Here is a 25,440-nt window from a genome sequence, read left to right as displayed (position 1 = left end):
TTTAACCACCTATATTAATAATCTAGGAGTCTTCTTTTTATATATCTAATATAGAGGTCGACATTACTATATTAGTAAGAACACTAAACGTGACCTTATTATTATTGCTCGCGAAGTCGTTAGACGGCTGGTTATCCTTCATACTAAGGTAACGCTTTAAAATTCATCCTTTAAAGCTATTCACCTTTATTTCCTTTATTACACGACTAATGACTTTAGGATCTGGTTAGTGGTCTACTAGGCGACCTTTAGCATTTTAGAGGTTTCCAGTGAGAGTTTTAACCATTTGGTTGACCTCTAGAAGGTTGTCATCCGTCAGGTTGACCTTTAAAGGTTCCATATACAGCGTTATGAGCTTCTGGAGTGTTCTGCGTGGTTAAATATCATTGAAATCCTATTATAAGCTTGAAGAGGTTAGCCCTATGTCTAACATTCATTATATCTTTAAGATAATAGTCTGCAAAGCTAGAAAATTAGTGCTTTATTCTATCTAGAAAGTCTTTCTCTGCTTGCTAGATATCCTAGTGGTCCCTATAAAGCTTTATTATTAAACCTATAGCTACTTTGAACTTGGTGATCTAATTATTAATAGGTCTAGTATCAACCTTACTATCCTTCATAGTGTTATATTAGATTAACGCGCTAATCTTCTATTCTTCTAGTGATGAAGTAAAGTCATCCTTAAGCTTCTTTAACAGGTTATATAGGTTAGTTAAAGAATATAAGCTATGTGAATCCTTAAGTAAACGACTAATTAATAACATAATCTGGTTATATATAATGGCTCGTCCTTTCTAGAAAAAGATATATTAACTATTCTCTATATTAAATATCATCACTTGATGATTATACTACTAGGATGATTCATCTGGACCTAGTGCCTCTAGGATAGAAGGTTATTAAGGTACCATGGGTTTTAGTACGATATTAGGATTAATATATTCCCATATTCCTACAAGGATCGCAGATGTCTGTATGGCTTTATACCATAACTACCAGTCATCCTTACTATTCAAGACAACTAAGACCTTAACAGCTTGGCTATAAAGTAAAATATCCTCCATATTAATGGACCGGAACTACACTAGTTTAGGGAAAGTTTCGCGCGTAATTAGCAAGGTTAGAATAGCTTCACGTAAGCCTATTTAAGTAATAAAGGTCTAGAGATGGGTTATAGGTAATAAAAGAAGGATATTCCTAGTAACCTGGGCTCATAACTATTAATTGAGCTGTCGATCTAGGTGGAGGATCTAGAAAAGTTGAGAGGTCTGGCATTCTAAATAACTAGGGAAACGGCACTATTTAAGCACAGGGATCGACTAAACTAAATAAGGAAATAGGGGCTATCTAATATTACTACTCCAATCACTGTATTTCGTGAGTCCTGAGAGGAATGTTCGATGGAATGGTGAGAGGAATGCTTGCGCGGGGTCCGGAGCCAGGGGTTCCGGCCAACAGATTCTTCTCCAATAATATCCCGTATACAACGGATTGGCTCGGGGCTTTGAGGCGTCAACCCCTCGAACAGGGTCACTACCATTTGGACCAAAGCGGACTAGCACCCAATGAGTCTAGGGATGTGCCATACGCAGATGCGCGATGAGACCGAGGAATCAAGCACGATCGGGCTTTAAGATCCAGTGAAGAGCAGCGCGGCGGTCCTCATGCATATGACCTGCCAGGTGCGCGCGAATCAAAATATTGCAAGCCTTGCCACCGCTCGGCTTGGTGATGTACTTGAAGTCCAACAGCCGTGTTACCTGGCTTCTCACCCCCTTTGCACCGAACAGATACTGGGCGCACACCTGGAAGGTACTGTTGGTGATGTTAAGCGCACTATTGCGGCATAACTTCTACACGATCACCAACTCGGTAGAGAACCGGACGTTAACTTGTGATGAGAAGCAGACCGCACTAGAAGAGGCTCCAATTCTGACTCGGAGGACCCAGCATACTCACATGGACTGATGCCGAACTCGTTCCCTCTGTCAACGGCTCAGGTAGGGCCTACTGGCAAGTTAAAACATACAGGACGAATGCTCGGCCCATCCGAGGACTTTACCATATTCTTCGCCCATCATGCTGCGGGACCAGCGCAGTAACTGAAAGGCACGACCACGCACTGATTTACTGAAGAGCTTGCCCCTCAATTGCCGAGCCGCGCTGACATTGTAGAACATAGTTAGTAGGTAGGCGAGGCCAGCAGGGTGCCATTTCTCAGTGATATACCGAAAGCGAAGGGATTAAATGAATGAGCTAGGAGTGTCCGCGATACCAGACAATTTGGAAATAACGAGTCCCTCCCGGATAAATATAACTGTCTTCGGTAATGTTCATGGAATACCTACGTGTTGTCCGAGAAAGCTTGCACGTCCAAACCCATATCAATCGTGTTGTTCCGTTAACTTGAAGAATTTGAAGGATGGTGGATTTGGCGGTAGGCATAGTCGTGCTGATTGATAACCTGCTATCTTACAGCTACAAAGCGTCTGCCACTCACTCATTGCCGGGCTAACGTACATAGAAGATGAAACGGCCGAAGTTGCCATTAATAATAATGCTAACCCAAGCCTGTATTATAGGCGTGGAAGAGCATCAACAGGGCTGGAACAGTAGTTAGAGTAAGCATCCGATTATCGGAATAGCCTGGATCGAACCTGTCCGGTATCGCCGACTTCATCTTTCTTGAATGTGGCGAATGCTCGTAGGTGAATACACAATCGGAGAACGGTTTCGGGGGTGCTGTCAACGTCGCTGATGACGGGACCCTCGCCCTATTACCCGAAATGGAAATTCACTCGGCCGGGAGTGGCATAATCAGGTCTAGGCCATCCGTGATTATTCACCCCATCCCGATCTCAGCATTTGAGGGGTGGAGGGCATATATGGATTATGCGGAGCGTTGAATTACCTTGCCGAGTTCCCTGCTGAGTGCTGCTGAATACTCCTGTCGCTCGCCCATGCATGCAAGTTGCCTTGATGTCTGTCAATTGCTCAATTGCCTTCAATGCAAACATCGTGGGGTTGACAGAAGTAGGAAACGGAAGTAGAACTCGCGGCTCACCATGGATATGTGCTGCACGCGTGTTTCTGTTGAAGGTATAATCGTCGCGTCGATATACCGGATGCAACTTCTCGTTCTCCACCAGTTTCACCCCTTATCAACGTAAAAGAGGAGACAAAGGTGGAGTCATCGTTTTTTTTCTAACCATGACAGACGAAACTCGCGCGCTCGTCAAACCTATATATTATGCGTGAACTGCTCCGATTTCCTCAGCTGCACGATTGCAAAAACTATTTTCCAGAATACCAAATGTCGATACTCGACTTTGTAGTTCTTGTGGCCGGTGCCTCCAAGGGCATCGGCAAGGCCATCGCTCTACAGGCCGGGAAAGAAGGTGCATGTGTGATTGTCAACTACAACTCCGATGCCCACGGGGCCGACGAGGTCGTTGCAGAGATTGGGGCCAGCCGTGCGCTGGCCGTCCAGGCAGACATCTCCAAGCCCGCCGATATCGACCGACTGATCGAGGCATCCGTTGCACGGTTTGGCAGGATTGATGTGGTGATCGCGAACGCGGCGTATGTGCCATTGGCCGACGTTGAGGCGGCTACCGAAGACCAGTTTGATATGGCATTTGGCGTGAATGTTAAAGGACCGTGGTCTCTTGTGCAGGTATGATATCAGTTTGCTACTCCTTCTTTGGGAATCAACCCTCCCGCAGCGCTAATATATGCACTACAGAAGTCTCTTCCCTACTTGAGGAGCGGAAGTACGATTATATTCATCTCCTCAGACTTGACCGACTTCAGTACGCTGCCGCCACAACTTTTCCTCTACATTTCGACCAAGGGAGCACTGAACCTAATGGTGCGGTCGATTGCCCAGACGCTCGCAAAGCGTGGCATCCGCGTCAACGCTGTCTCGCCAGGTCCTACAGAAACCGATTCTTTCTTCAAGTCCAACACTGACGACAGCACTCGGGTATTGGCGGAGCTCAGTCCGTTCAAGCGGCTTGGGAAGCCAGACGAGGTGGCGGCCGCGGTAAGCTTGTTGTGGCGTCCAGAGAGCTCCTGGATTTCAGGACAGGTTGTCAAAGTCAATGGGGCAGCGACCTGATGGCTAGGTCACCTTGGATCTGTATTCGACCCTGGTAGCCATGGTGTGGTAAATGCCGGAAAGTCAATCAGGCGTCCTGAGAGGGGAGGGAGCTTGATAGGGAATCAGCTAGATTTTAACCATGGCTTTGCGTTTAGACTTTAAAAGATAGATTGGCGTCTCAAGAATAGAATATAATTACATCAAGTATTGCCCTCCGATATCTTGTCTTTATCCACCGACAATATTGTGCCTGACCTCGCCTTACAAGTACAAAGTATAACCTATCTATAGTAGATTTTTTATATCCCTGGAGATATGTTCAGAACACGGTGGCCTCGCTTTGTACATAGTGTAGGGCACTCCATATCTCCTACATGGATGGATATATCCCACAAGTTAGTATGCAACTACTGCGTCTGGTCGTGAGAACAGATGTGTGTGGACATACGTCCAAGGGTACAGACCATTGGAGATATGTAATATCTTTAGAGATCATTATATTTCTTATATGTTGGCTTCCCTAGTATACTGCCCGATACTACCAAGGGTAATTCAGTTTCCCGTCATTGGATACGGGTCTTTGACCAGGATGCTTGTTGAATGGCGATGGGGCTGAATAGCATCAATAGCCTTGTCAACTGCGAAAAAAGTAAATATTACCAAGGATAAGTTTGGAGATTCCAGGCCGGAGTTTCTGCTGTTGCTGATAGTGTCTACACAAATATTCTATAACTACGCATGTTCCGAATTGCATTACCATAACTGCCCTTGAATATCAGTAATGGCCGTCGTGGACCTTTCTGTGCCGCAAGTTGCATGTACAGGATGCTCTAACCTCACAGCTTTCCGAGTATACCAAGGCCATCTTCATAAATCCTATCATTGGCGACGGTTTGGAACTAGAGACCTAGTTTGTTTATTTCTCCGTGTTATATGGCTAAACCCTCCCAGGGGAAAGACGCAAAAAGCGGGTCGTAATCTGCCAAGCTGGTGTCTGATACTGATATCCCACGGCCCAGACTATTCACAGGCCATCCATTCGCCGCCCAAGCCTTAAACCGGAGCGACTCAAGCTGTGTCCAAACTGGATGGTACCCTTTTGAAAAGGTCGAGAAGCAGACATCAACCACACTTCGAAGACTGCTTGATTCCGGGGAGTGACGATTTTGAATCAGATCCTGCAGTATAATAGCGCAGGCGTGAATCACGTCGAAATGATCCAAGACCCATCTGTAGGGCGCCAGTGATTCGTCTGTGGCTCCAGTTACAAAGCCACTAACATAATCCTGGCAGGAAATTAAAGCCTTTAGTCTGGATTCTCGAGGCCACTGTGATGTTCGCAGATAAGGCTGATGTAGAATCATCATCATCTTGCAGCAACACATCATTCGACTTAGGGCAACGAAGCTTTGCAGTGGGTCCATGTGGGAATTGTGATTCTCAGATATCTCTTTAGCATAAATCTTTTCAGCCTCCTCACCCAACTGCTTGATATCGCGAAGAGTCGGCTGACTCACGCTGTAGATACAGTGCAGAGCCTTGGAGATTAATTCGGTCGTCTGTGCTACAGCACCAAGAAGCTTGCGCTCCGAAACATACCCACAATCAACAGATCGAACATCCGTAGTTGTAGGGTGGATCAGGGGTGGAAGGCCATGCGAGATAGCGTATGTGATGTCCAAGCCGCGGACCGACCACCATATAATTCGACTGACCTCAGCGTCGTGGGCAGATAGCTGAAAGTACAGTGGCTCCCGGTGAAGGCCGAGAGATTGAGCAGACCTTACGAGGATAGAAACAGAGCTGGGATCAGGGTGGGAGTGCCGTTCCGCCATGCTGGGTATAGCAAGAAAGAAAGCTGCTCGGACCGTATTTAAATTGGGACGACTCGGGTACCCGGATTCGGCCAGGAGTTGAGTTGTAACTTCTTTCCAGAACGAGGAGGGAAAGGAGCACCATGAATTGGTGCTCCCTGACGCCTTGATAGATCGGGTAGCAGTATAGCATATAGCTGCAATTAGTGTGACTGCACCGGGCTCTGAGCATCCATGGCTCCGCTGCTCATGCACCGCAGCAGTAACTTTGTTGCAGTCTACAAATGGAAACCAGAAGTGGCAATATTTTGCATACCATGCAATGAGCTGGTCCACATCCACAAGATAGATGAAGTCCTTCGATGTTCGGGGTAATGACTCGGGTAAAATATCTCTCCCATTTGAAGCCGGCAAAGGAGTGTCGTGACGATCGCAGGGAGACGTATTCGACTCCTCAACCCCAGCTACCCAGGATGAGCTCGAGTAATACCGTAGCCGACCGTCGTCCGACGCTTTGAGATGGCCTGCTTGATTGAATGGGATCGTTTGCTTCTCGTCTGGGCTTCCACTCGAGTGTTGGTTCGGGAAACCCGCTGAAACACACTTTTCTTCGGGAGTAGTCACACTGCCCATGGCTTTCTTTTGTTGCTTCCGCTCCACAGCCTTCGGTCGGTAAATGCAGGACCGACCATACGTGTTGCAGCATCGACAATGGGGCTTCGCTCGATCGCATTTTATTTTCCTAGATCGGCATTGCTCACAAGACTGCACGTCGCGGTTCCGCGCCAACCTTGGGCGGTTAAGGTGAAGACGCAGAAAAGGTGACGCATTCGACGGGGGGGATGCACTATGGTCCAGGACCTTTGCTAGGGAGCCACCTTGCTCATTCCCAGACGCCATGGCGCACAAGCCCGTGGAAACAAACCAAAGGTACTTTGAGCAGAATTTGATTGCAAAAGTGGCCATCCACGTGCATGGTGCACAATCTTGAAGAGTTCAAGTTAGTTAGTTGGTTGGTTGGTTGAGAGCTTATGACTAAGGGTCCTTTCGTCACAATCCCGGTCTAGCTGTCTTCGGGAATTATCCCGGCCGAAAGACTTTCTGTGAGCGCGCACCATATGCGTCACATGGCAGCAAAGCGTTCTCTGCCCTGGTTGTTGAATCTCGCCTCTTCAGTATCCACGGGTATACTCACTGTCTACTAAGGAGATCAAGGCTAGAACTACTGCAGCGTATGACATATGACTCGGAGAGAAATTGCGTGACCGGGACCCGGCCAATAGCGGAGATGGCTGCATTTGACAAGACACAAGCCACCCTATCCCTGGCATTGCAATGATAATGCTTGCTTTCTTCAGGTCGCGGCATGGTATATCTTCGGCAATTCCCTTCAGCTAAAATAGCGTAATCGGATAGTTAAGGCCGTAGGTATCCTTCTACGCTCTTAACAGACTTCCACTATCCGATGGAAATCAGCCTATTGTGGACGCAGGAACCAGGTCCATTATTGAAACGGTTCATGGACTCCAGCCCAGTCAGTCTATCCCATCCTCGGCTTGTGTGGACTGCCTCCACACGGAAAAGTTAAATTATGATTGAGACGAGCTAGTATCAACAAAGGCCAAAACCGCTGCCCGCTGACGTCTTGTATGCATATTGAACGCATGTCAGCTTGTCATAATTAGGAGACTGGCCCCGGCCCAAATGCCTCAAAGTAGCGCAACTCGTGCCCAAGGACCACCTTTGCGTTCTTTCGTAAGACCAGATTCCGAATATACTCCCGACTGCGATGCCATGCGTTGAAGTCCCTTGTCAAAGTTCCTGGTGGTATTCCCTGCTCGTAGTTTTCCCAGACATGGAACATGTCGCCTGTTAGGACTACAGTACCTGTGTTTTCGAGGTTCAGCTCTAATGCAGCTGAGCCAGGTGTATGCCCTGCACAGTGATGCATAGTAATCCCGTTGAAGAGCTCAAAGGACTGCCCGGAAAATGTCTTCCAATTTAGCCGTGACACATCGAGATAGTCGCTTAAGTATGTGCCACGCTCGATTCCAGTAGCAAAGGTCCAGAACGCATTCTTAAACTCTTCCTCGTGGCACCAAACGGGTATGTCTATGCTCCGGGTTAAAACAAACTACTGTCAAACTAATTCATTCACGCAAAGAGCTCACCTGTACCAAAGAAGTGCTCCAGTCCCCCTGCATGGTCACAGTGAAGATGACTCAGGACCACTGCTTTCACATCACCAATCTCCCCAGCTCCGGTGGCTTTGATCGCCTCGGGCAGACCATGGATTGACTTGTTCCAGATTCTCGGTGCACACTCCATGGCCTTCACGCCCCAGCTCTTGATTATATTCTCGCAAGATCCAGTGTCAAAGAGAATCAGACCAATCTCGGGATGGAGTATCAAGGCTGCAATCATGATCAAGTCGCGTCGCTCATGCGGCTGCGGTGGTAAGTGGGCTGGGAATTGATTTACTCCCGCCAGCACGTTTGCTGCGTCAAGGTCCAAGATTCCGAGATTCAGGAGCTAGAGATACGACAGTTAATTCTTGTTGTGTGGCAGGTAATAGCGATGTAGACTAGGTACGGCGTTCACTTACCCATAATTTAGCGCCTGTTGGCAGGGGCGACATTACGGCGATTTTCACGGGGAGTATGGCTGCCTGGGTGTTTCTCGAAGATGAGAGACTAAGCTGTGCATATGTACTTGTAGGAGAAACACTGGCGACTGCGATGGCAAGTGAAGCCACTGGCACCATAGGTCTAAGTTCACGGGGGAGGGGGCGGAAAATAGACCATGTGGGACCCCGAAACATAATCGACCTGCATTAGCACCAACTGGAGTGGATCTGCTCTGAATAGACCGGATTCAAAAGTCGGGGCAATCGTGTTCCCTTCCATGGCAATTTTGCGCGCACAGCAAATATTATTTGTTACACCCTTGTTTTCTAATTTCTAGTATGATGTATATGTTGAATATAGAATAGTTCCACTGGTGTCTAACTTTTAAACCTAAAATATAAAGCTTTCATGGTATCAATAATGAAAGATATCCTTTTGCAAAGAAGGTGGGGTTAGAAATGAGAAGCGAATTTCACTGCCTAAGCAGCTAGCATTTTTCTGCACCTTATTAGGAAGTGGATGTTCCCAGTCGTGGCGAGCCATAGACCCGGCGAAGAGCAAGGTGCCACCGCCTGCTGGTGACTCGAGAGGACCACCTGTACGTCAGGGCCCACATCACCATATATATGACAGCATTCGACACCGAGAAGAGGTAAATCACTCGGAAGCTCTTTTGTCTCATACTATATTCCCAGCTATTGCTCCGATGGCTTCCTCGGTGTCTGGCAAAGTCTTCATTATCACCGGGGGCGGGTCCGGAATGGGCTTTGCCACTGCGACCCTACTCATTGCCCGGGGCGCACACTTGCTTGTGTGCGATGTGAATGAGAAGGGTCTTGCTGCTTTCGTCGAGGGACTCGATCTAGAGCAACAGAAGAGGGTTGTTACACGCAGGGTGGATATCACAGACCGGGCAGCCGTCAGGTCATTCCTCCAGTTGGCCAAGGATATATTCGGCAGGATTGATGGCATTGCGAACCTTGCAGGTACTGCAGGTCACAGACTTGGCCACGAGGAAATATGGCAAATTGACGAAAAGGAGTACCAGTTCATCATGGACGTTAATGTCAAGGGGGTTTTCAACCTGCTGAGCGAAGCGCTCCATCCCAGTGTACTACAAGAGTCGGGCAGCTTTGTGCATGCAGCGAGCATGTTTGCAGACCGCGGATTTGCAAAGGGCTCGGTCTATAGCAGCAGCAAGCATGCAGGTATTGGCTTGGTCAAGAGCGCTGCGATTGAAGCAGGGAAACGGGGTATCCGGGTCAATGCTATCACGCCGTACGTTAATTGTCATTCATTTTCGCCCTAGAAGTGCTTATTACCTTAACTAACCTGGCATACTTAGGGGCCCCATAGACACGCCAATGTTGCGTGCTAATGAGGAGAGCGGTGCTGAGGGTACTGCTCCTCCTGTACCTCTAGGACGACTGGGGGAGGCATCAGAAGTTGCCAATGTCGTCGCTTTTCTACTAAGTGACGAGTCTCGATACGTGACAGGAGCAACTTGGGCGGTAGATGGAGGGGCAAATGCTTGACATTTTTCCTTATTACTACATATTGCCCCTATACAGCTTACCTGCTTTCCACGATAAAGTCCAATTCCAGGCATATAACATTCCCCGACCCCCTTCAGAAACCATATCCGTCTAGCGGCAGGCTTGTTCACTAGTTAGCACTGGATTCTGCACACACTACCTGGCTATTTATAATATCTGAGGGAGTTGAATGTCAGCCTAGAAGCTTGCTTTTGAATCCTCAAAGCTTCCGGCCATGTCTTCCAACAGCCCCAGAGAACCATTGCATCTGTTCCCTGTCGCATACGTTTTCGAACGGAGCGTTTCCTACAATCTCGCAGATTGAAGTCAAGCACAGCCTCCACTTGAGTGCCAGAAACGGAGAACTAAGGTAAAAGTTGCCACTTAGACCTTAGACCCTTAATCCACTCTTTGTGCTCTTCTGGATGTCCCGTGGCCCGGAAACAGTTAGTATTGGGCCATGGTCCAACACAAAAAGAAACTTCTGGTATCCAGTGCCAATCTTTTCCAACTGTGTATCCGGAGTCGCCGGAACCCTGACTCTACTTCGGTCAGCTTTGTAATTCGGCCGACCCAGCCTCTTGCGTGGCCCGGCTGGAAAGAAAACAAGCAATTCATCGATTCTTTGAGCTTCAACCATTCTATTGTGCTTAGCCTTTCGAATATGTCTACAAGTACTGATGAAATTGAGAGGGCAGCGGTACGTGCATCTTTGGCTTCTATATCTGCCGCCCTGATACCCCAGTGAGCATCGTTGGAGAGCTCACGTGCTTACAGAGATACAGTGTGACGCATGTTACAAGAAGAAGGTTTGTTGTCGTTCAACCGGATACATGAAGTCTGTTGCTGGTTGCATTGCTAACCCAGAGACTCTTAACTAGATCAAGTGCGATCGAAGAGAGCAATGCGAAAATTGCGTACAGGGCCGGATAAGGTGCCAGCGGAAAAGGGCCAAACCAACACGCCAGAAACGTTACAGCAGCTCTCGGTAAGTCCTAATGAATCACACCGACAACATTGGTTCTACAGCTTCCAGCTAATAATCACCAGCATCTTATCGCTGGAAGACAAAGTAGCAAAGCTAGAGCAATCCGCTACCGTATTATCGCGGGCCAAGTGGTCGTCTCAACCATCTGGCCGTGACGGCTCACCTTGCACAGTGGGACATACCGATATCATGCCATGCGTTAATTTCAACACTGTTCCAGATGGAGGAATCGCGTTGAAATTCTGCACTCCCGATGGGCTGACCCAGCAGACCTCTTACGCGAGGACATTTCTGCAGCAAGAGATCGAAGCCGGTGAAATGCTTGCAGACGATAGAAGTGCAGTTCTCAAGGCAGCGGCGACTTTAGTCGATCAAATTTCGAATACTGCAAATATGCCCCGTGGAGCGGATTATCAGAATGCCCCTGAAGTTGATGATAGCTTGATATCTACGAACTTGCCAAAAGAGCTTCTGTACTTGGTGACAATTGGTTAGCAGCTGGAGAGGAACTCAGATGTCATATTGAGAAGAGCTAACCTTGAAATGCCCAGGTTCTGAATCCAGCCCCTCAAGCCGGTTCTATTGGCCCGACCATATTTCTGCCACGACATTCGAGCATATGTGCCTCTTGCTGGTGGAAAACAACCTTGATGAACAAACATTGCATCACTATCGCGTTTGTGTATACGCAAAGGCGATTCTTTTTGTCTCTCGATTACCTGCGGCTCAGTACAGTGAACGGTTTCGCCGCCATCTTCAGGACTCCAAGAAACAGTATGAAGCTATTATACTCACATCCTTGAGTAAAATTCAGATCTTGACTGCTCCGCCGTCTTTATCTCTATTACAAGCACTTTTGTCAGGGGTAAGTTTAGAATGTGTTTTCCCACTCAGAGTTTGATTTTTGATATCGAGTTATTAACCAAAATATATTGGACTCATAGGCTTTGATAATGCAACTTCGAGGCGACATGTTCCGCGCTTGGACGCTAATTGCAATTGCGTCGAGGACTTTGGTCGCCTTGAACTTGCATCATACAATAAGTAGCGCCTCGCAAGGTACCGAAACAGAAAAGGAAATTTGCGCCGCTGTCTTATCATGTTACTACCTTGACAAGATTCTCAGTGTGCTCCTCCTTCGACCCCCTTCCCTGCCGAGGTTGAAAGCTAAACCAACGGACCTTGTTGCCTTGGATCCACATATCCCTCTGAGCGCAATATTCAAGGCCATGGTTGAGTTTGCACAGATACAGGAAGTAGTTCTTGATATACTGTTCGAATCCGGAGCCTCAGATGAGAGGCATCAATCAGCTACGATCGAAGTGCTTATCCAGAAGATGTATAGCCTCCGTGAACAACTGGATGAAGTGAGTGCAGATATCTCAAATGAGTATACATCAGCCAATTGGTGTGGGCTAACGAACAACGTCCTCATAGCAACGGTCTCGACCAGATTTTAGCGTAGTGGAATACGAATGGACCGCTATTGACTTCAGCTATTATGCCATTTTAAGCAATATATTGCTCCTGAATCAAAGACTTGCCAGGGCCCCTGTCGCGCGTCAGGAAAGTGTGGCATCTGCTCGAAGATCACTCACGTCACTTCGGAGAATGCAAGACACTGTCACTGCTGATTTCCTTGATGAGTACCCGTACTATCTGACCTGGTAAGTTTCAACCTTCTGTGATGGTAAGATATAGTAATATTTATCTGAACATGCAGGACAATGCTACTGTTTCCTCTAAGTCCATTCTTCGTCCTTTTCTGCCATGTGGTTTACACCTCAGACGCTGCAGATTACTCGTTGATGACTGCGGTTACCAGTGGGCTTTCCCGCTTCGCGGAATCGAATGCGTCCATCGGGAAGCTACATAAATTGTTTTCTACATTTTTAGCATTGTGCGACGGTCTTGTTCCACATCGCCAGGGTACTGTTCGGCAGCCTCCCACAGTTCCAGGGAATTCTTCCTATTATGCGACCGTCAGCCAAGCCCAGGCCGGTGATGGTGGTATTTCCGACACCGGTCTTGGACAAGCAGATGTAGGTGCCTTCCAAGATCAGGTTTTGTCTGGTCAGCCAACAGGGCAAATGGCGGATAACAATTTCGTATGGGAGCTTTTATACTCGCAGCCTTGGCTGGGCTGGACAGAGGCGGATTGTCTATATGAGCCTACATAACATGTGAGAGAAGCTGGCCCAGCAGAGCAAAGGTCCCGATGTCAGGAATATCTCTTCAAGTCGCGAGGAGTTGTCTTTGGAATAGGGACGATGGCTGGGTGGTAACATTGTTCGAATAAGGAAGGTGGTCTCTGAATTATGAAGGATGCCGTCTGGCCATGTAAGCAGGCTGCAGTAGCGTAGATAGAATGTACTAAAATTGTTTGCTTAGATATAATAGAACCCACTACCACCATGATCGATTTTCTGATCATTAAGGCTGCTTACTCCAAGCTCACCCACGATTTGATTTGTCGGCGAGGCGCCAGATCACTGGCACCACACACTCTACACCCACCTTGCACCCTGCATTATTCGCGTTGCCGTGCCGTAGCTGCCAAGACTGCACCAAGTTTAGGGCACTAGCGGAACCATTTACTTGGCTCCAACGAATCATTGCGTCCACGGGAGTCACTTCCAGAAACGGAAGGCGATTCGGCCGCAGGGATTTCCTCCCTTGGATAACCACTCAGTGAAAGAATCTGGTCGTGGTTCAACATAAGCAGGCAGTCGGCATGACTGCATGGAATTCGCAATCCGTCACACGCAAGAACAACCCCCACTGGCACCACCAACTTTTTCTGCAAGCAACCGACGGTGGAAGCCAAATCCTGTTGGATGTGAATGTGTGGAGTAAACCATGACAGGCGCGTGTAAGCCGACTGCAGGACCATCCGCTTCGCTAACACGTAAAGGATAAGTCCTGCCTATCCGCCTAGGGGAATCAGACATATAAGATTCGGGACGTGTGACCGTTCAGGTGTACTTAGATTCCCCCCATTCGTGCTCTCCTTATCTTCATTTTCATCGCCCTGGATACTTGAAGAGAGCGCGCCACCTTGGGAATCTTGGGGCACTGTCAAGACAAGTACGAAGGATGCCTTCAAACATTCCACCTCGTTTGAAAGAATCGCTCGAGAATTCCAAATGTGAATATCGACGTCTCGGCAAGAGTGGGTTGAGGGTTTCAGTACCTATCTTTGGCTGTATGAGCTTTGGTGATCCAAACTCTATACCATGGGCAATCGGCGAAGAACAAGTAAGGGCCCCGTAACGTGGTATCTTGCATTGGTCTTACATTAGCAATGCTAGGCGCTCCCGCTTCTCAAAGCTGCGTACGATAGAGGTCTGAATACTTGGGATACTGCCAATGCCTACAGTAACGGAGCTTCGGAGGTGATTGTGGGTAAAGCCCTCAAACAATATGCTATTCCTCGAGAGAGAGTTGTGATCATGACCAAGTGTTTCTGGGGTGTTGGTGAAGAGCCAGGTATTATTCCTCCGCACGCTGTACTGATGGTACATATACTGATAGTATTTATAGAAAACATCCACTGGAGCAATCGCGAACCCTTTGAAAAATCTAAGGATTATCAAAACCAGTTCGGACTGTCTCGTACTGCAATCTTTAACCAGGTTGAGGCGTCACTCAAGCGACTTGATACAAGCTACATCGACTTGCTGCAGATTCACCGCTTTGACTCGACAACTCCAGTTGAAGAAACAATGAAGGCCCTACATGACCTTGTCCAGTCAGGAAAAGTCCGTTATATTGGTGCAAGCAGCATGTGGGCAACCCAGTTTGCGCGCCTGCAGTTTGCGGCTGAACTTAATGGCTGGACGAAGTTTATTAGCATGCAGAACCAGTACAACCTACTATATCGCGAAGAGGAGCGGGAGATGATTCGGTTCTGCAACGATACTGGTGTTGGTCTCATACCGTGGGCTCCGCTTGCTCAAGGCGACTTGGCTAGACCACTATCTGAACTTGGAACTACACTTCGAAGCGAATTACTGGCCAAGAATGCCTCGGAACCTCGTTTGTCGGAAGTTGATCTGGTCATCGTAAAACGAGTCGAGGAAATTGCGGAAAAGCGTGGTTGGTCGATCGCTCACGTTGCACTAGCATGGATTAACAAGCGCGTCACGAGCCCAATCATCGGATTCAGCAGCATCGAAAGGTTGGAACAGGCTATTGCAGTGCGAGGAAAGGCATTGTCTACCGAGGAAGAAAAGTATGTCGAGGAACCTTACCAGCCAAAAGCTGTAAGAGTGGCTGAATCGCTGTGAATCCCGACGAAGCAGGAAGTCGATATATCTTGCTGATAGCCTGCATGACATGCCGTAACTTGAAGTTTAGGAACATGTTAACAAGATAGTACTTGCAAAAATTCATGAAGCATGTCAACGCCAAGTCAAAAGTTGAAAGGAAACACCTTACTGTCAACACACGATAGTCCTTCCTTGCAGTCTGCTTGTCGAGCCTTTCGCGTCTGAGGAGAAACTTCCCTAAGAGTGGGTTTGAGACATGGGTGCGAATTTAGAGGCTCAGCAGCGTATTGATTGTAGAGCTTGATGTTGGAACTCGAGTGGTTTGCAAGGCCACCGCAGGCACGCATTCTTAATTCGCTTGGGGTTCTATCTGTCTGAAGCCGTTATGAGCTGCGAAAATTGTTTCTCGACCTGAAGATATCCGGTAGAACGCCGTCAGCCTGCTAAGATGTATTAGTCCAGGAAGCAATAGGCGAGTTGCGGTAGCTACTATGTATAACACACTTACGCCCGTTTGAGTCGGGCAGTAGTTATATTAGCCCTTTTTCGCGTTTCTTTGGAAATATACGCAGGGCTGATGTTGAGCGAAGCATCAGTAACAGGCACGGCTGACACGGTCATATCGACCTTGGGGCGTTTTCAAGCAGACTTTGGGACTTGCCGTTTCCTGGAAAGCGCCAGTGAGTGGAACCCTGCACCTCTTGCGGGTAAGACACTGCTGAATGCATTTGTCGGAATACCAACAGACACTAGGCCTAGATCCGAGGGGTTTTGTGGGTGCAAGTGCGAGCAAGGGGAACCTCTTTCGTCACCCTTACTGCCAACTTGTAAAGACCCGCCCCAGGATGCGGAGATGAATCTACGCAGGACAATAGAATCGGAGGAGTGCCTAGGCGTGGTTTTCAACAACGGCTAAGGGGGGGCCGGTTCCTATGACTCAAACCCCAATCACAGAAAGGGTGGTGAATCTCGTTGCTTCTGATTAATAAGTTTCTTCAATGATCTTGGACCTCGACAAGAACTAGTTGGTCTACGGACAGTTCGGAAGCCGCTTATGTACTCAGAATCCAGCTTCCGGACGGCGGACTCCCGGTCGTCGGCTGATCGGACAGTGTAGGGATCCGTTGCCCGACAAGGATGGAGTGAACCTCTTGTCCGGCGCTGGTACGTCTAGCTTGTCTGGAGGTGGCTATCAGACACATGGGTGTAACAAATTGACAGCATGCTTTGTAATCTGGGATCACCCTTCGGGTTGAGGCTACAGTAAGGGCTGGCTGGACCTGACCCGGCGTTGGCAGCTATGAGAGTGGGGCCCGAAGAGGCACCCATTGTCGCAATTGTTTGAGGCCGGATGGCCGTCGGACGACACAGAATCCGTACAGCGCCCGGAGGTAAGATTTGCCCTACAATAGGGGCGCCGAGGATGATGTTATTAAAGGATGTCCGAAGACCCCCGTCTGACTCTAGAAGGACATACGTCTTTGTTCTCGGCCGCTATCTGATATTCAACGATCAGCTGCGAGGCGAAGCTGGTGTATTTATATCCTTTCCGTCACAGCTTCCCATTGTTGCGATATTCCTTCAGTCTGTCTTCTTCTTTCTTTCTTTTTTATTCCTGCTAAATTCCGCGGACGCTTCACCATGCCCCATGAAGAAGAGAAACAGTCTCCTAAGACAGAGAAGGAAGCATCATCTCGAAACTCATTCGCTACTTTGACGGCCGACAGTGGCAGTACAAAAGATGGGCCCAGCAGGATGGAAGAGCGGGTCCATGATGAACTGCTCCAACTTGCTAGGAAGTTGACGACCCGATCCCAGGGCACGGGTGCCCCAGCGTCCCTCTTTCCTCTCCCTGCAGAGGGGGTTCTGGATCCGAACAGTGACCAGTTCAACGCGAAGCAATGGGCAAAGGCTTTTTACAACATTAGAAAGGACTCCCTCGACGGAAATCCTCCCAAAACCACAGGCGTCGCCTTCCGCGACCTCAACGTTTATGGCTTTGGTACGGATACTGATTTTCAGAAGAGCGTGGGAAACATCTTTCTAGACGCCGTTGCCTTGCCCGCGAAGGTGCTCAATAGGAAACAGGAGCGCGTTGATATACTGCACAACCTGGAAGGTGTCATCAATAGTGGTGAGATGCTTTGTGTGCTTGGTCCCCCAGGCTCTGGTTGTTCGACGTTCCTCAAAACAGTTGCTGGCGATACCCACGGCTTCCATGTCGAAGAATCGTCTAGACTCAACTATCAAGGCATCCACCCGGACCAAATGAGGACTGCATTCAGGGGTGAAGCGATATATACAGCTGAAGTTGATCACCACTTTCCTCAACTCACTGTTGGCGACACCCTTTATTTCGCAGCGGCCGCCCGGTGCCCAAGAAATATCCCCAATGGAATCACTCGCAAGGAGTATGCTGAACATCTTCGTGATGTGACCATGGCAATGTTGGGTATCTCACACACGAAAAACACCCGTGTTGGTGACGACTTTGTCCGAGGTGTTAGTGGTGGTGAGAGGAAGCGTGTCACAATTGCCGAGGCTTCCCTAAGTTATTCACCCTTGCAATGCTGGGATAATAGTACTCGGGGCCTTGATAGCGCGAATGCGGTCGAATTCTGTCGGACCTTGCGGACTCAGGCTGACGTTATGGGTTGCACTTCTCTCGTCGCGATCTATCAAGCACCCCAGGATGCCTATGACGTGAGTAGATGGAATACTTTTCTCTTTTACCAACCAGCGCTCTAACTTCTGAACAGCTTTTTGACAAGGTTATTGTCTTGTACAAAGGTCGGCAAATCTTCTTTGGCAAAACCTCCAGGGCCCTAGGATATTTCGAAGAACTTGGATTTGTCCGCCCAGCACAACAAACCATGGCAGATTTCTTGACTTCCATGACAAGCCCCCAGGAACGCATCATTCGCCCCGGGTGGGAGGACAAGACGCCTCGGACCCCCGAGGACTTCGCCCAAGCATGGCAGGCGAGCCGCGATCGTGCACTGCTACTGGAAGAAATCGAGGGTTATATTGAACAACACCCCTTCCGCGGCGAGCACTATGATAGATTTCTTTCGTCGCGACGCATGGACCAATCTTCAGCTCAGCGTGCTATGTCTCCATTTACTCTTTCCTATTTCCAGCAGATGAACCTCACGCTATGGAGAAGCATTGTAATGCTCAAGTCAGACCCCAGCTTGACCATCACCATGCTAGTGACCAACTTCCTTCAGGCCATTATTGTCAGCAGCATCTTCTACAATCTGTCCGAGACCACCGAATCTCTCCAAACACGAGCCGTCCTGCTGTTTTTCATTATCCTTATGAATGCGTTCAGCAGTATCTTGGAGATTATATCTTTATATGCCAAGCGGAGGATCATTGAGAAGCACGCCAGGTATGCGCTCTATCACCCGAGCGCTGAGGCCCTCTCTTCAATGGTGGTTGACCTGCCATATAAAGTTGTTAACGCTGTTATCACTAATATCACTATGTACTTCATGGGGAACCTCCGTCGGGAACCAGGGCCGTTCTTCTTTTTCCTTCTCGTGATTTTCACTACTACCATGACCATGTCAATGCTTTTCCGGCTGATTGCGTCTGTCACGAAATCCATCGCTCAAGCCATGGCACCGTCTGCTATTATCCTGCTCGGCTTAGTACTGTACACGGGTTTTACAATTCCCGTGCAGTACATGCGCAGCTGGATTAGCTGGTGTCGCTGGGCGAACCCAATCTACTACGGCCTCGAGTCCATCATGCTCAATGAGTTTGCTGGTAGGGACTTCAGATGCTCCAGCTACGTCCCATCTAGCGCTGGTTATGACAATGTCTTACCAAGTGGCAGAGCATGCGCCTCGCAGGCCTCAGTCCCTGGACAAGATTTTGTTAGCGGTACGGCGTACCTGAACATTGCCTATGGGTATGAGCTGTCGCATCGTTGGCGGAACTGGGGCGTCATGATCGCGTTCGCGGTGCTGTATCTCACGCTGCACCTTGTTGCCACTGAATATGTCGCCTCTGAACGATCCAAGGGTGAAGTGCTGGTATACCTTCGTACAGCTATGAAGCATCTCAAGAAGGCGCCAAGCGATATAGAGAGCGGCCTTGCGACTCCAGCCAGCCACCAGATGGAAGATGGCAGTATGTCAGGGGTTCAAGTTGAGAAACAATCCTCTGTATTTCACTGGAGAAATGCATGTTATGACGTCAAGATCAAGGGAGATGATCGTCGCATTCTGGATCATGTTGATGGTTGGGTCAAGCCAGGTACTTTGACAGCACTGATGGTAAAAGATTCTACACCATGATTTTCTGGTGATCCGTGGCTAATAAATATGTATAGGGTTCTTCTGGAGCTGGAAAGACTACGCTTCTCGACGTACTGGCTAGTCGTGTGACCATGGGTGTGGTTTCAGGTGACATGCTTGTCAACGGGAAGCCACGCGATGAGTCCTTCCAGCGAAAGACAGGCTATGTTCAGCAGCAGGATCTCCATCTTCCTACCTCTACTGTCCGCGAGGCTCTTACTTTTAGTGCCTTGCTGCGACAGCCATCGCAGTATAGTCGGCAGGAGAAGATTGCCTATGTGGATACAGTCATTTCGTTGCTTAGCATGGAGGACTATGCTAATGCTATTGTTGGCGTTCCAGGAGAAGGCCTTAATGTTGAGCAGCGTAAACGACTGACCATTGGCGTGGAGCTTGCAGCGCGTCCTCAGCTACTTCTTTTCTTTGACGAGCCTACCTCTGGCTTGGATAGTCAAACTTCCTGGTCTATTTGCAACCTGATGGAGAAGTTGACCAAGAATGGGCAAGCAATCCTCTGCACCATCCATCAACCTTCCGCGATGCTATTCGAAAGGTTCGACCGTCTGTTGCTTTTATCAAGGGGTAAAACAATCTATTTCGGCGACATCGGCAAGGGTTCCCGTACCCTGGTCGATTATTTCACACGCAATGGAGCCCATAATCTTCCCGCTGGAGCCAACCCAGCGGAGTATATGCTTGACGTCATCGGTGTGGCCCCTGGCTCAACAACTAACATCGACTGGCCCGCAGTTTGGAGAGACAGCCCGGAGTATCGGCAGGTTCAAACAGAACTTGAGCGGCTTGCGGCCTTGGCCAGCTCCGAGCCCACGCACGACGACCCTTCGGCCTACAAGGAATTTGCTGCATCTCCTCTAGACCAATATATACAGGTGACGAAACGAGTCTTTGAGCAATACTGGCGAAGCCCCGGATACATTTACGCGAAAGTCCTTCTGTCACTTGGCTCGGTAAGGGCTCTACCACTGCAACTCGAGATCAAACACATACTAACCCGGTATAGTCCCTCTTCACCGGCCTGTCGTTCTTGAACGGTGACAACACGCAGCGCGGCTTTACCAACCAGATGTTTGGAGTCTTTATGTTCCTGAGTCTGTTCCCCAATCTGGTAAACCAGATTATGCCAGTTTTCGCCTCACAGCGTGTCATGTACGAAGCCCGAGAGCGTCCCTCCAAGACTTACTCTTGGAAGCCGTTTATGGCTGCAAATATTCTCGTTGAGCTGGCTTGGAATTCAGTAAGTATACTTTGTCAACCCCGGTGGATGAAGCTAACCTTGAGCAGATCGTGTCACTTTTCTCCTACATCTGCTTTTATTACCCAATCGGTCTGTATAAAAATGCTGAGTGGACTGATGCGGTCAATTCGCGAGGCTTCACCATGTTCTTGCACCTGTGGGTCTTTTTCATGTATGCCAGCACGTTTGCGCATATGATGATCGCAGGACTCCCAACCGCCGATATCGCTGGGGGTGTGTCGAATCTCCTCTTGATCATGATGTTCACTTTCTGCGGGTAAGCTCTTCCTGAAGACCGGATAGACCGCGCATGACGACTAACGTCTCTGGCTAGTGTCCTTGTCGGACCAAAGGCACTCCCGGGCTTCTGGATCTTCATGTACCGCATCAACCCCTTCACGTACATCATTGAGGGCTTTCTCGGCACCTCCCTCGGCAATGCCCCAATGTACTGCGCGCCCAACGAGTTCGTCCGATTCACAGCCCCAAACGGCTCAACGTGCGCCGAGTACGCCTCCGAGTATTTATCCCAATCAGGTGGCTACCTTGCAGACCCAGAAGCGACCGATTGCGAATACTGTGCCATGTCCGAGTCTAACCAGTTCTTGGCCTCTGTCAGTGTCAGTTACGACCATAGATGGAGGGACTTTGGATTTATGTTGGTGTTTTGCATTTTTAACCTCGCCATGGCTTTGGTCTTGTACTGGCTTGCAAGGGTTCCTAAAGCCAGGAAAGTGAAGAAGGAGTAGACGAGGTATGTAGCCCAGCAAGAGTGAAGGCTTTGGAATCGCAAGACGAAAATTGCGGACACGAGACACCACAAACACAGAAGTTCATTCGTTCCATAGGCCGGAAAAGTTTGAACCCGCCAATATTGTTGTTTAGACTGGAGACATCACTTGACTTAGATTTTCCTTTTTACTACTTCTACTAATACATTTATTTTAGCAAATCTTTACCCAAGGTTCTTTGATGGTAGAAAATCGCAAGGACTGGTAGCATGGTCGTCTAGTTGGCTTTGCACTCCAACCCTGTGCGGAGGAGGAGTCGCCGAATTATCGCCGTCGTTTGGAGGCGTCATTCACGATGCGAGATACACGGTCCCCATAGACTGCAGATTCAGGGATCAGAGCAGATGATGGAGATAACGTAATTCCTGGTTCGTCTGGTAATCCCAGATCGTCCGGTCAACCAAACAAAATATAGATAGATCCGGATATCCACCTCCTAACAACAAACACCACCGGCCCGATCCTGACAGCCCAGAACCTCCTGTCCCTCTCCCTAACGCAGTCGCCGCCACCAGAAAACTAGTCTTCATATCCTCCGACTCCGGCTCCGCAAGCGCTTTCCGCGGCCACGGGGGCGGATTCGCCGCGTACGCGGCGAGCAAAGCCGCCCTGAATCAAATGCTCAGACATATGGCTGAAGAAATCAGGCGAAAAAGGGGGCGGGGGGGAGAGTGTTGTGCTTGCGATGCATCCGGGGGAGGTTGAGACGTGCGTTTTCCCTGTCCCTTTTTTCTCTTTCTTTTCCTTCGGCAATGGGCAGGCATTATGTTACGGGGTTAACTGATATATATGATCATATAGTGATATGGCTAATATCCCGCTTGACTGGGAAGTCGAGGGTGTCATTCAGCCAAAGGAGAGTGTGGCGGGGATGCTGAGGGTTATTGCGGAGAAGGGGGCGGAGGATAGTGGGACGTTTTGTTGCTGGGATGGGAGGGTGAGTCACATCCTTTGGCAGCTATCACCTATCAGGATTGGGCTGTTGGCGAGATATTCTAACGTGGCATAGCGTCATCCGTGGTAAGCTATAGACGAAAATGGGCTGTGTTGAGAGATCTGAGCAAAGGACTGTTATGGAGGACCCGTCTGGGCTTGATGGAGAAGTAGACTGGAAGTTTAGGGTCTTGCTATAAGTCTACCTGGAGGGATAACTTGGATACTTAGTTGAATACATTGGAATATGAAGAGATAAGAAATATAGGTATTGTAGATGCAAAACATAATGTATGGCATATCTATATGCGCAGTCAAAGAGCAATGCAACCGAAAGCTAAACACCAAAAATGCACACCCATGCTCAGAGCAACCAAACCATCAAACGGTTTCCTTCTCATTCGCCCGCTCCGTCGACCCCCTCGTCGGCGTCAGAATCTGACTCGCCATCTCAGATACATCCCCACTCAACTGTCCCTCTTGATCCTTATCCTGGCCCTTGGTTTGCTCCTCCTCCTGCGCAATCTCGTCCGCATCCTTCGGCCTCTCCAGCCCATGATCCTTAATCAAAAGACACGCCAAAAACGCAACCCCAATAAGCGGCACCTGCAGGATAAAAACCGCCTTAGACGCCTGCGTATACGCGTCCACGATCCCCTTCCACAGTTCGGGCGAGACACTCTCCCGTGCTGGTAAAGTGTACGTCGAGTCTGAGAGGTGCGCGTAGCCACTTGGTAGATGGGAGCGTAGTGTCGCCTGCAGGACGGCGCCGGAGATTGCAAGCCCGCAGGCGCCGCCGAGGCAGCGGAAGAAGTTGCGGTCAGAGATGACGACAGCGCGTTGGCGCTTTGTGCAGTGCGCTTGGAAGGCGACGAGGGTTGGTTGGAAGGTGCAGCCGATGCCGAGGCCGGTTATTGCGACGATGACGGCGATTACGGCGGGGTGCGTTGTTTTGTTGAAAAGGAGGGTTAGGCCAGCGCCGCTGATATTATTTGTAGTTAGTATTTTTGTGATTTAGGACAAAACCAACAGTCTGTGGGTGCTACATACAGTGTCCAGATACCGAATCCAAGCCAGATCACCTCGCCGTAACGCTTGAAGCGCGAGATGTACTGCCCTGAGAGGACGGACGATATGGATTGGCACGCGACCATGGGGGCAGTTAGCGCAGCGGACACGATTGGGGACCAGCCGCGCGCGTTTTGGTAGTACAGCGGCAGGTAGTACAGATATGCTTGATAGACTGCGCCGAGGAGGAAGCTTTGCACGAACAGCGCAACAATGACTCTGTTCTTAAAGAACTCCACTGCGACTCTTAGCAAAGACCCATCGAGTTTAGAGAAATAACAGGCTTAGCTAGCCATAGCCATCAGGGGAACGTACTGGGCAACATTGGCAACATGGCAACCTTCCATTCAATGAAGAAGAAGGCAATAAGTGAGAGTCCTCCGATTACCAACATACTAATGACCATGGGCGAGTTCCACTCAAAGTACGAGCCACCGCCTGAAATCGGAATCAACAAGAAAATAATCCCAATGGAAGATGTAACGATGCCAAAGTAATCAATCCGCTTCAGATTCGCCCGGAAACTATCCTTGCGCGCACTATCAGGGATAAGAAAATAACCCACAACGATTGAACACGCAGCAAGCGGCGATAGCATCCAGAAGAAGCCACGCCATGTGGCTCTCAGGATAAACGCAGCTGCAATAAAGGGGCCAACCACGTTTGCAACTCCAAGAGACGCTCCCAAAATTCCCTGATACTTTCCTCTCTGCTGGAGCGTAACCACATCCGAGACGATGATCATAGCCAGCGAGCCGATTCCACCACCTGCAACACCCGCCAGACCACGGAAAACATAAAACATTGCTGCATTTTGGGATAAACTGCACAGTAGATCGGCAATACATAGCAATGCCAATGCAGACAGATACACAATCTTTCGACCGAATATGTCTGACAGACGCCCGTAAAGCACGCTGAACATGGTGTTGGCTATCAGCGAGGAAGTGCCCGCCCAGGAGATTGTGTTTTTCCCATTGAGATCCTCTGCGATTGTCGGCAGCGTGACGCTGATACCGTTCTGATCGACGAAGGATATGAAGAGCGATATAGCGAGGCCGGCAAATACGATCAGCAGTCGACCTCGTGGGAGGATGTTGGTCTGGTCATGTAGTGCCTTTTCGGCAGCCGCTTGTCGATTGATTGCCATGTCGAGCCAGAGATTCGCAGTTTCAAATTATCGGATGCGCTGTGTATTTTAAAACCTTCGGAAATGCGATCCAAGACTCGGGCCAGCTGCCAGGGCGACACCTATTAATATGACATTGTGCCTGAAAATTTCCTGCTTTATCTGAAAAGATATGGCCGTCGGAGTATAGGCCGACAGAAGCTCCAATTTCTGACACAGGGCCCATTATTGGCGGTCGAGTCTTAGCTACTGCGAGAACACAGGCCATTGGGTGACGTGGACGGACTGGATCTGTGGTCGAGACATCGAATTTGTTGATTCCAGTGGCGATTGCTTGCTGGTGTGGATCTTTCGGATGTCCGATGACCTTCGGAGGTGTTCCGCAGCAGTGCCGGGCATCCGGTCACGAGATCGATAAGAGGCTCAAAGATCTTATCGGAAGCAAGCGATAAGCTGTCAGTGTGCCAAGAACACTTGCGACGTACATTTTGCAAAATTGTACTCTAGCAGATTCACCATTCCTTTATGCTCGATAGTGTTTGTTCCTGAGAGAAAAACGGCCCGGTTTGGATCATGTGACTTTAATTATGTAATCTAGTCAGGTGACAACAGCCTCGGCA

General features: G+C 49.0%; 8 protein-coding genes across 8 annotated transcripts; 5 read left to right on the top strand and 3 right to left on the bottom strand.

The window, feature by feature from the left end:
- Positions 1 to 3,313: 3,313 nt before the first annotated feature.
- BJX68DRAFT_253771 (putative oxidoreductase) lies at positions 3,314 to 4,120 on the top strand (the record flags this gene model as incomplete). The annotated part of the gene is made up of 2 exons (XM_071042772.1): positions 3,314 to 3,676; positions 3,746 to 4,120. 2 exons carry the CDS (start codon positions 3,314 to 3,316, stop codon positions 4,118 to 4,120), a joined length of 738 nt encoding a protein of 245 aa, XP_070901831.1.
- A 911-nt stretch (positions 4,121 to 5,031) lies between these two features.
- Positions 5,032 to 6,816, bottom strand: BJX68DRAFT_253770 (uncharacterized protein; the record flags this gene model as incomplete). The annotated part of the gene is made up of 1 exon (XM_071042771.1): positions 5,032 to 6,816. One exon carries the CDS (start codon positions 6,814 to 6,816, stop codon positions 5,032 to 5,034), a length of 1,785 nt encoding a protein of 594 aa, XP_070901830.1.
- Positions 6,817 to 7,526: 710 nt separating this feature from the next.
- Positions 7,527 to 8,554, bottom strand: BJX68DRAFT_274130 (N-acyl homoserine lactonase family protein; the record flags this gene model as incomplete). The annotated part of the gene is made up of 3 exons (XM_071047591.1): positions 7,527 to 8,028; positions 8,088 to 8,448; positions 8,522 to 8,554. 3 exons carry the CDS (start codon positions 8,552 to 8,554, stop codon positions 7,598 to 7,600), a joined length of 825 nt encoding a protein of 274 aa, XP_070901829.1. The 3' UTR covers positions 7,527 to 7,597.
- Positions 8,555 to 9,244: 690 nt separating this feature from the next.
- Positions 9,245 to 10,359, top strand: BJX68DRAFT_23510 (SDR family NAD(P)-dependent oxidoreductase). Its single transcript, XM_071039836.1, has 2 exons — positions 9,245 to 9,821; positions 9,889 to 10,359. The coding sequence occupies exons 1-2, from the start codon at positions 9,250 to 9,252 to the stop codon at positions 10,076 to 10,078; spliced, it is 762 nt and encodes a 253-aa protein (XP_070901828.1). The 5' UTR covers positions 9,245 to 9,249; the 3' UTR covers positions 10,079 to 10,359.
- Positions 10,360 to 11,906: 1,547 nt separating this feature from the next.
- BJX68DRAFT_231678 (fungal specific transcription factor domain-containing protein) lies at positions 11,907 to 13,375 on the top strand. The gene is made up of 4 exons (XM_071039377.1): positions 11,907 to 11,931; positions 12,011 to 12,433; positions 12,504 to 12,733; positions 12,790 to 13,375. Exons 2-4 carry the CDS (start codon positions 12,020 to 12,022, stop codon positions 13,244 to 13,246), a joined length of 1,101 nt encoding a protein of 366 aa, XP_070901827.1. The 5' UTR covers positions 11,907 to 11,931; positions 12,011 to 12,019; the 3' UTR covers positions 13,247 to 13,375.
- Positions 13,376 to 14,162: 787 nt separating this feature from the next.
- BJX68DRAFT_253767 (aldo/keto reductase) lies at positions 14,163 to 15,355 on the top strand (the record flags this gene model as incomplete). Its single annotated transcript, XM_071042770.1, has 3 exons — positions 14,163 to 14,324; positions 14,378 to 14,555; positions 14,610 to 15,355. The coding sequence occupies 3 exons, from the start codon at positions 14,163 to 14,165 to the stop codon at positions 15,353 to 15,355; spliced, it is 1,086 nt and encodes a 361-aa protein (XP_070901826.1).
- Positions 15,356 to 16,978: 1,623 nt separating this feature from the next.
- BJX68DRAFT_264320 (ABC-2 type transporter-domain-containing protein) lies at positions 16,979 to 21,648 on the top strand (the record flags this gene model as incomplete). The annotated part of the gene is made up of 6 exons (XM_071044937.1): positions 16,979 to 18,040; positions 18,097 to 19,623; positions 19,680 to 20,612; positions 20,666 to 20,899; positions 20,947 to 21,176; positions 21,234 to 21,648. 6 exons carry the CDS (start codon positions 16,979 to 16,981, stop codon positions 21,646 to 21,648), a joined length of 4,401 nt encoding a protein of 1,466 aa, XP_070901825.1.
- A 1,270-nt stretch (positions 21,649 to 22,918) lies between these two features.
- BJX68DRAFT_231677 (major facilitator superfamily-domain-containing protein) lies at positions 22,919 to 25,300 on the bottom strand. The gene is made up of 3 exons (XM_071039376.1): positions 24,007 to 25,300; positions 23,674 to 23,929; positions 22,919 to 23,605 (listed from the first exon to the last, which is right to left on the bottom strand). The coding sequence occupies exons 1-3, from the start codon at positions 24,839 to 24,841 to the stop codon at positions 23,005 to 23,007; spliced, it is 1,692 nt and encodes a 563-aa protein (XP_070901824.1). The 5' UTR covers positions 24,842 to 25,300; the 3' UTR covers positions 22,919 to 23,004.
- Between the last annotated feature and the right edge of the window lie 140 nt (positions 25,301 to 25,440).

The sequence above is a fragment of the Aspergillus pseudodeflectus genome, assembly GCF_044049435.1.
Source record: "Aspergillus pseudodeflectus strain CBS 756.74 chromosome Unknown BJX68scaffold_10, whole genome shotgun sequence".
Taxonomy (NCBI): Eukaryota; Fungi; Ascomycota; class Eurotiomycetes; order Eurotiales; family Aspergillaceae; genus Aspergillus; species Aspergillus pseudodeflectus.
Note: the sequence above shows the minus strand (reverse complement) of the source record. Positions and strands in the feature narration are given on the sequence as shown.

Excerpts from the sequence above, each read along its gene's own strand:
- BJX68DRAFT_23510 (XM_071039836.1), top strand. The coding sequence starts at position 9,250 with ATGGCTTCCTCGGTGTCTGGCAAAGTCTTCATTATCACCGGGGGCGGG. Across the intron at positions 9,822-9,888 it reads CGGGTCAATGCTATCACGCC|GGGCCCCATAGACACGCCAA; the intron begins GTACGTTAATTG and ends TGGCATACTTAG.
- BJX68DRAFT_231678 (XM_071039377.1), top strand. The coding sequence starts at position 12,020 with ATGCAACTTCGAGGCGACATGTTCCGCGCTTGGACGCTAATTGCAATT. Across the intron at positions 12,434-12,503 it reads TCCGTGAACAACTGGATGAA|CAACGGTCTCGACCAGATTT; the intron begins GTGAGTGCAGAT and ends ACGTCCTCATAG. Across the intron at positions 12,734-12,789 it reads TACCCGTACTATCTGACCTG|GACAATGCTACTGTTTCCTC; the intron begins GTAAGTTTCAAC and ends CTGAACATGCAG.
- BJX68DRAFT_231677 (XM_071039376.1), bottom strand. The coding sequence starts at position 24,841 with ATGGCAATCAATCGACAAGCGGCTGCCGAAAAGGCACTACATGACCAG. Across the intron at positions 23,930-24,006 it reads CATGTTGCCAATGTTGCCCA|TGGAGTTCTTTAAGAACAGA; the intron begins GTACGTTCCCCT and ends TAAGAGTCGCAG. Across the intron at positions 23,606-23,673 it reads GGATTCGGTATCTGGACACT|CGGCGCTGGCCTAACCCTCC; the intron begins GTATGTAGCACC and ends AAATAATATCAG.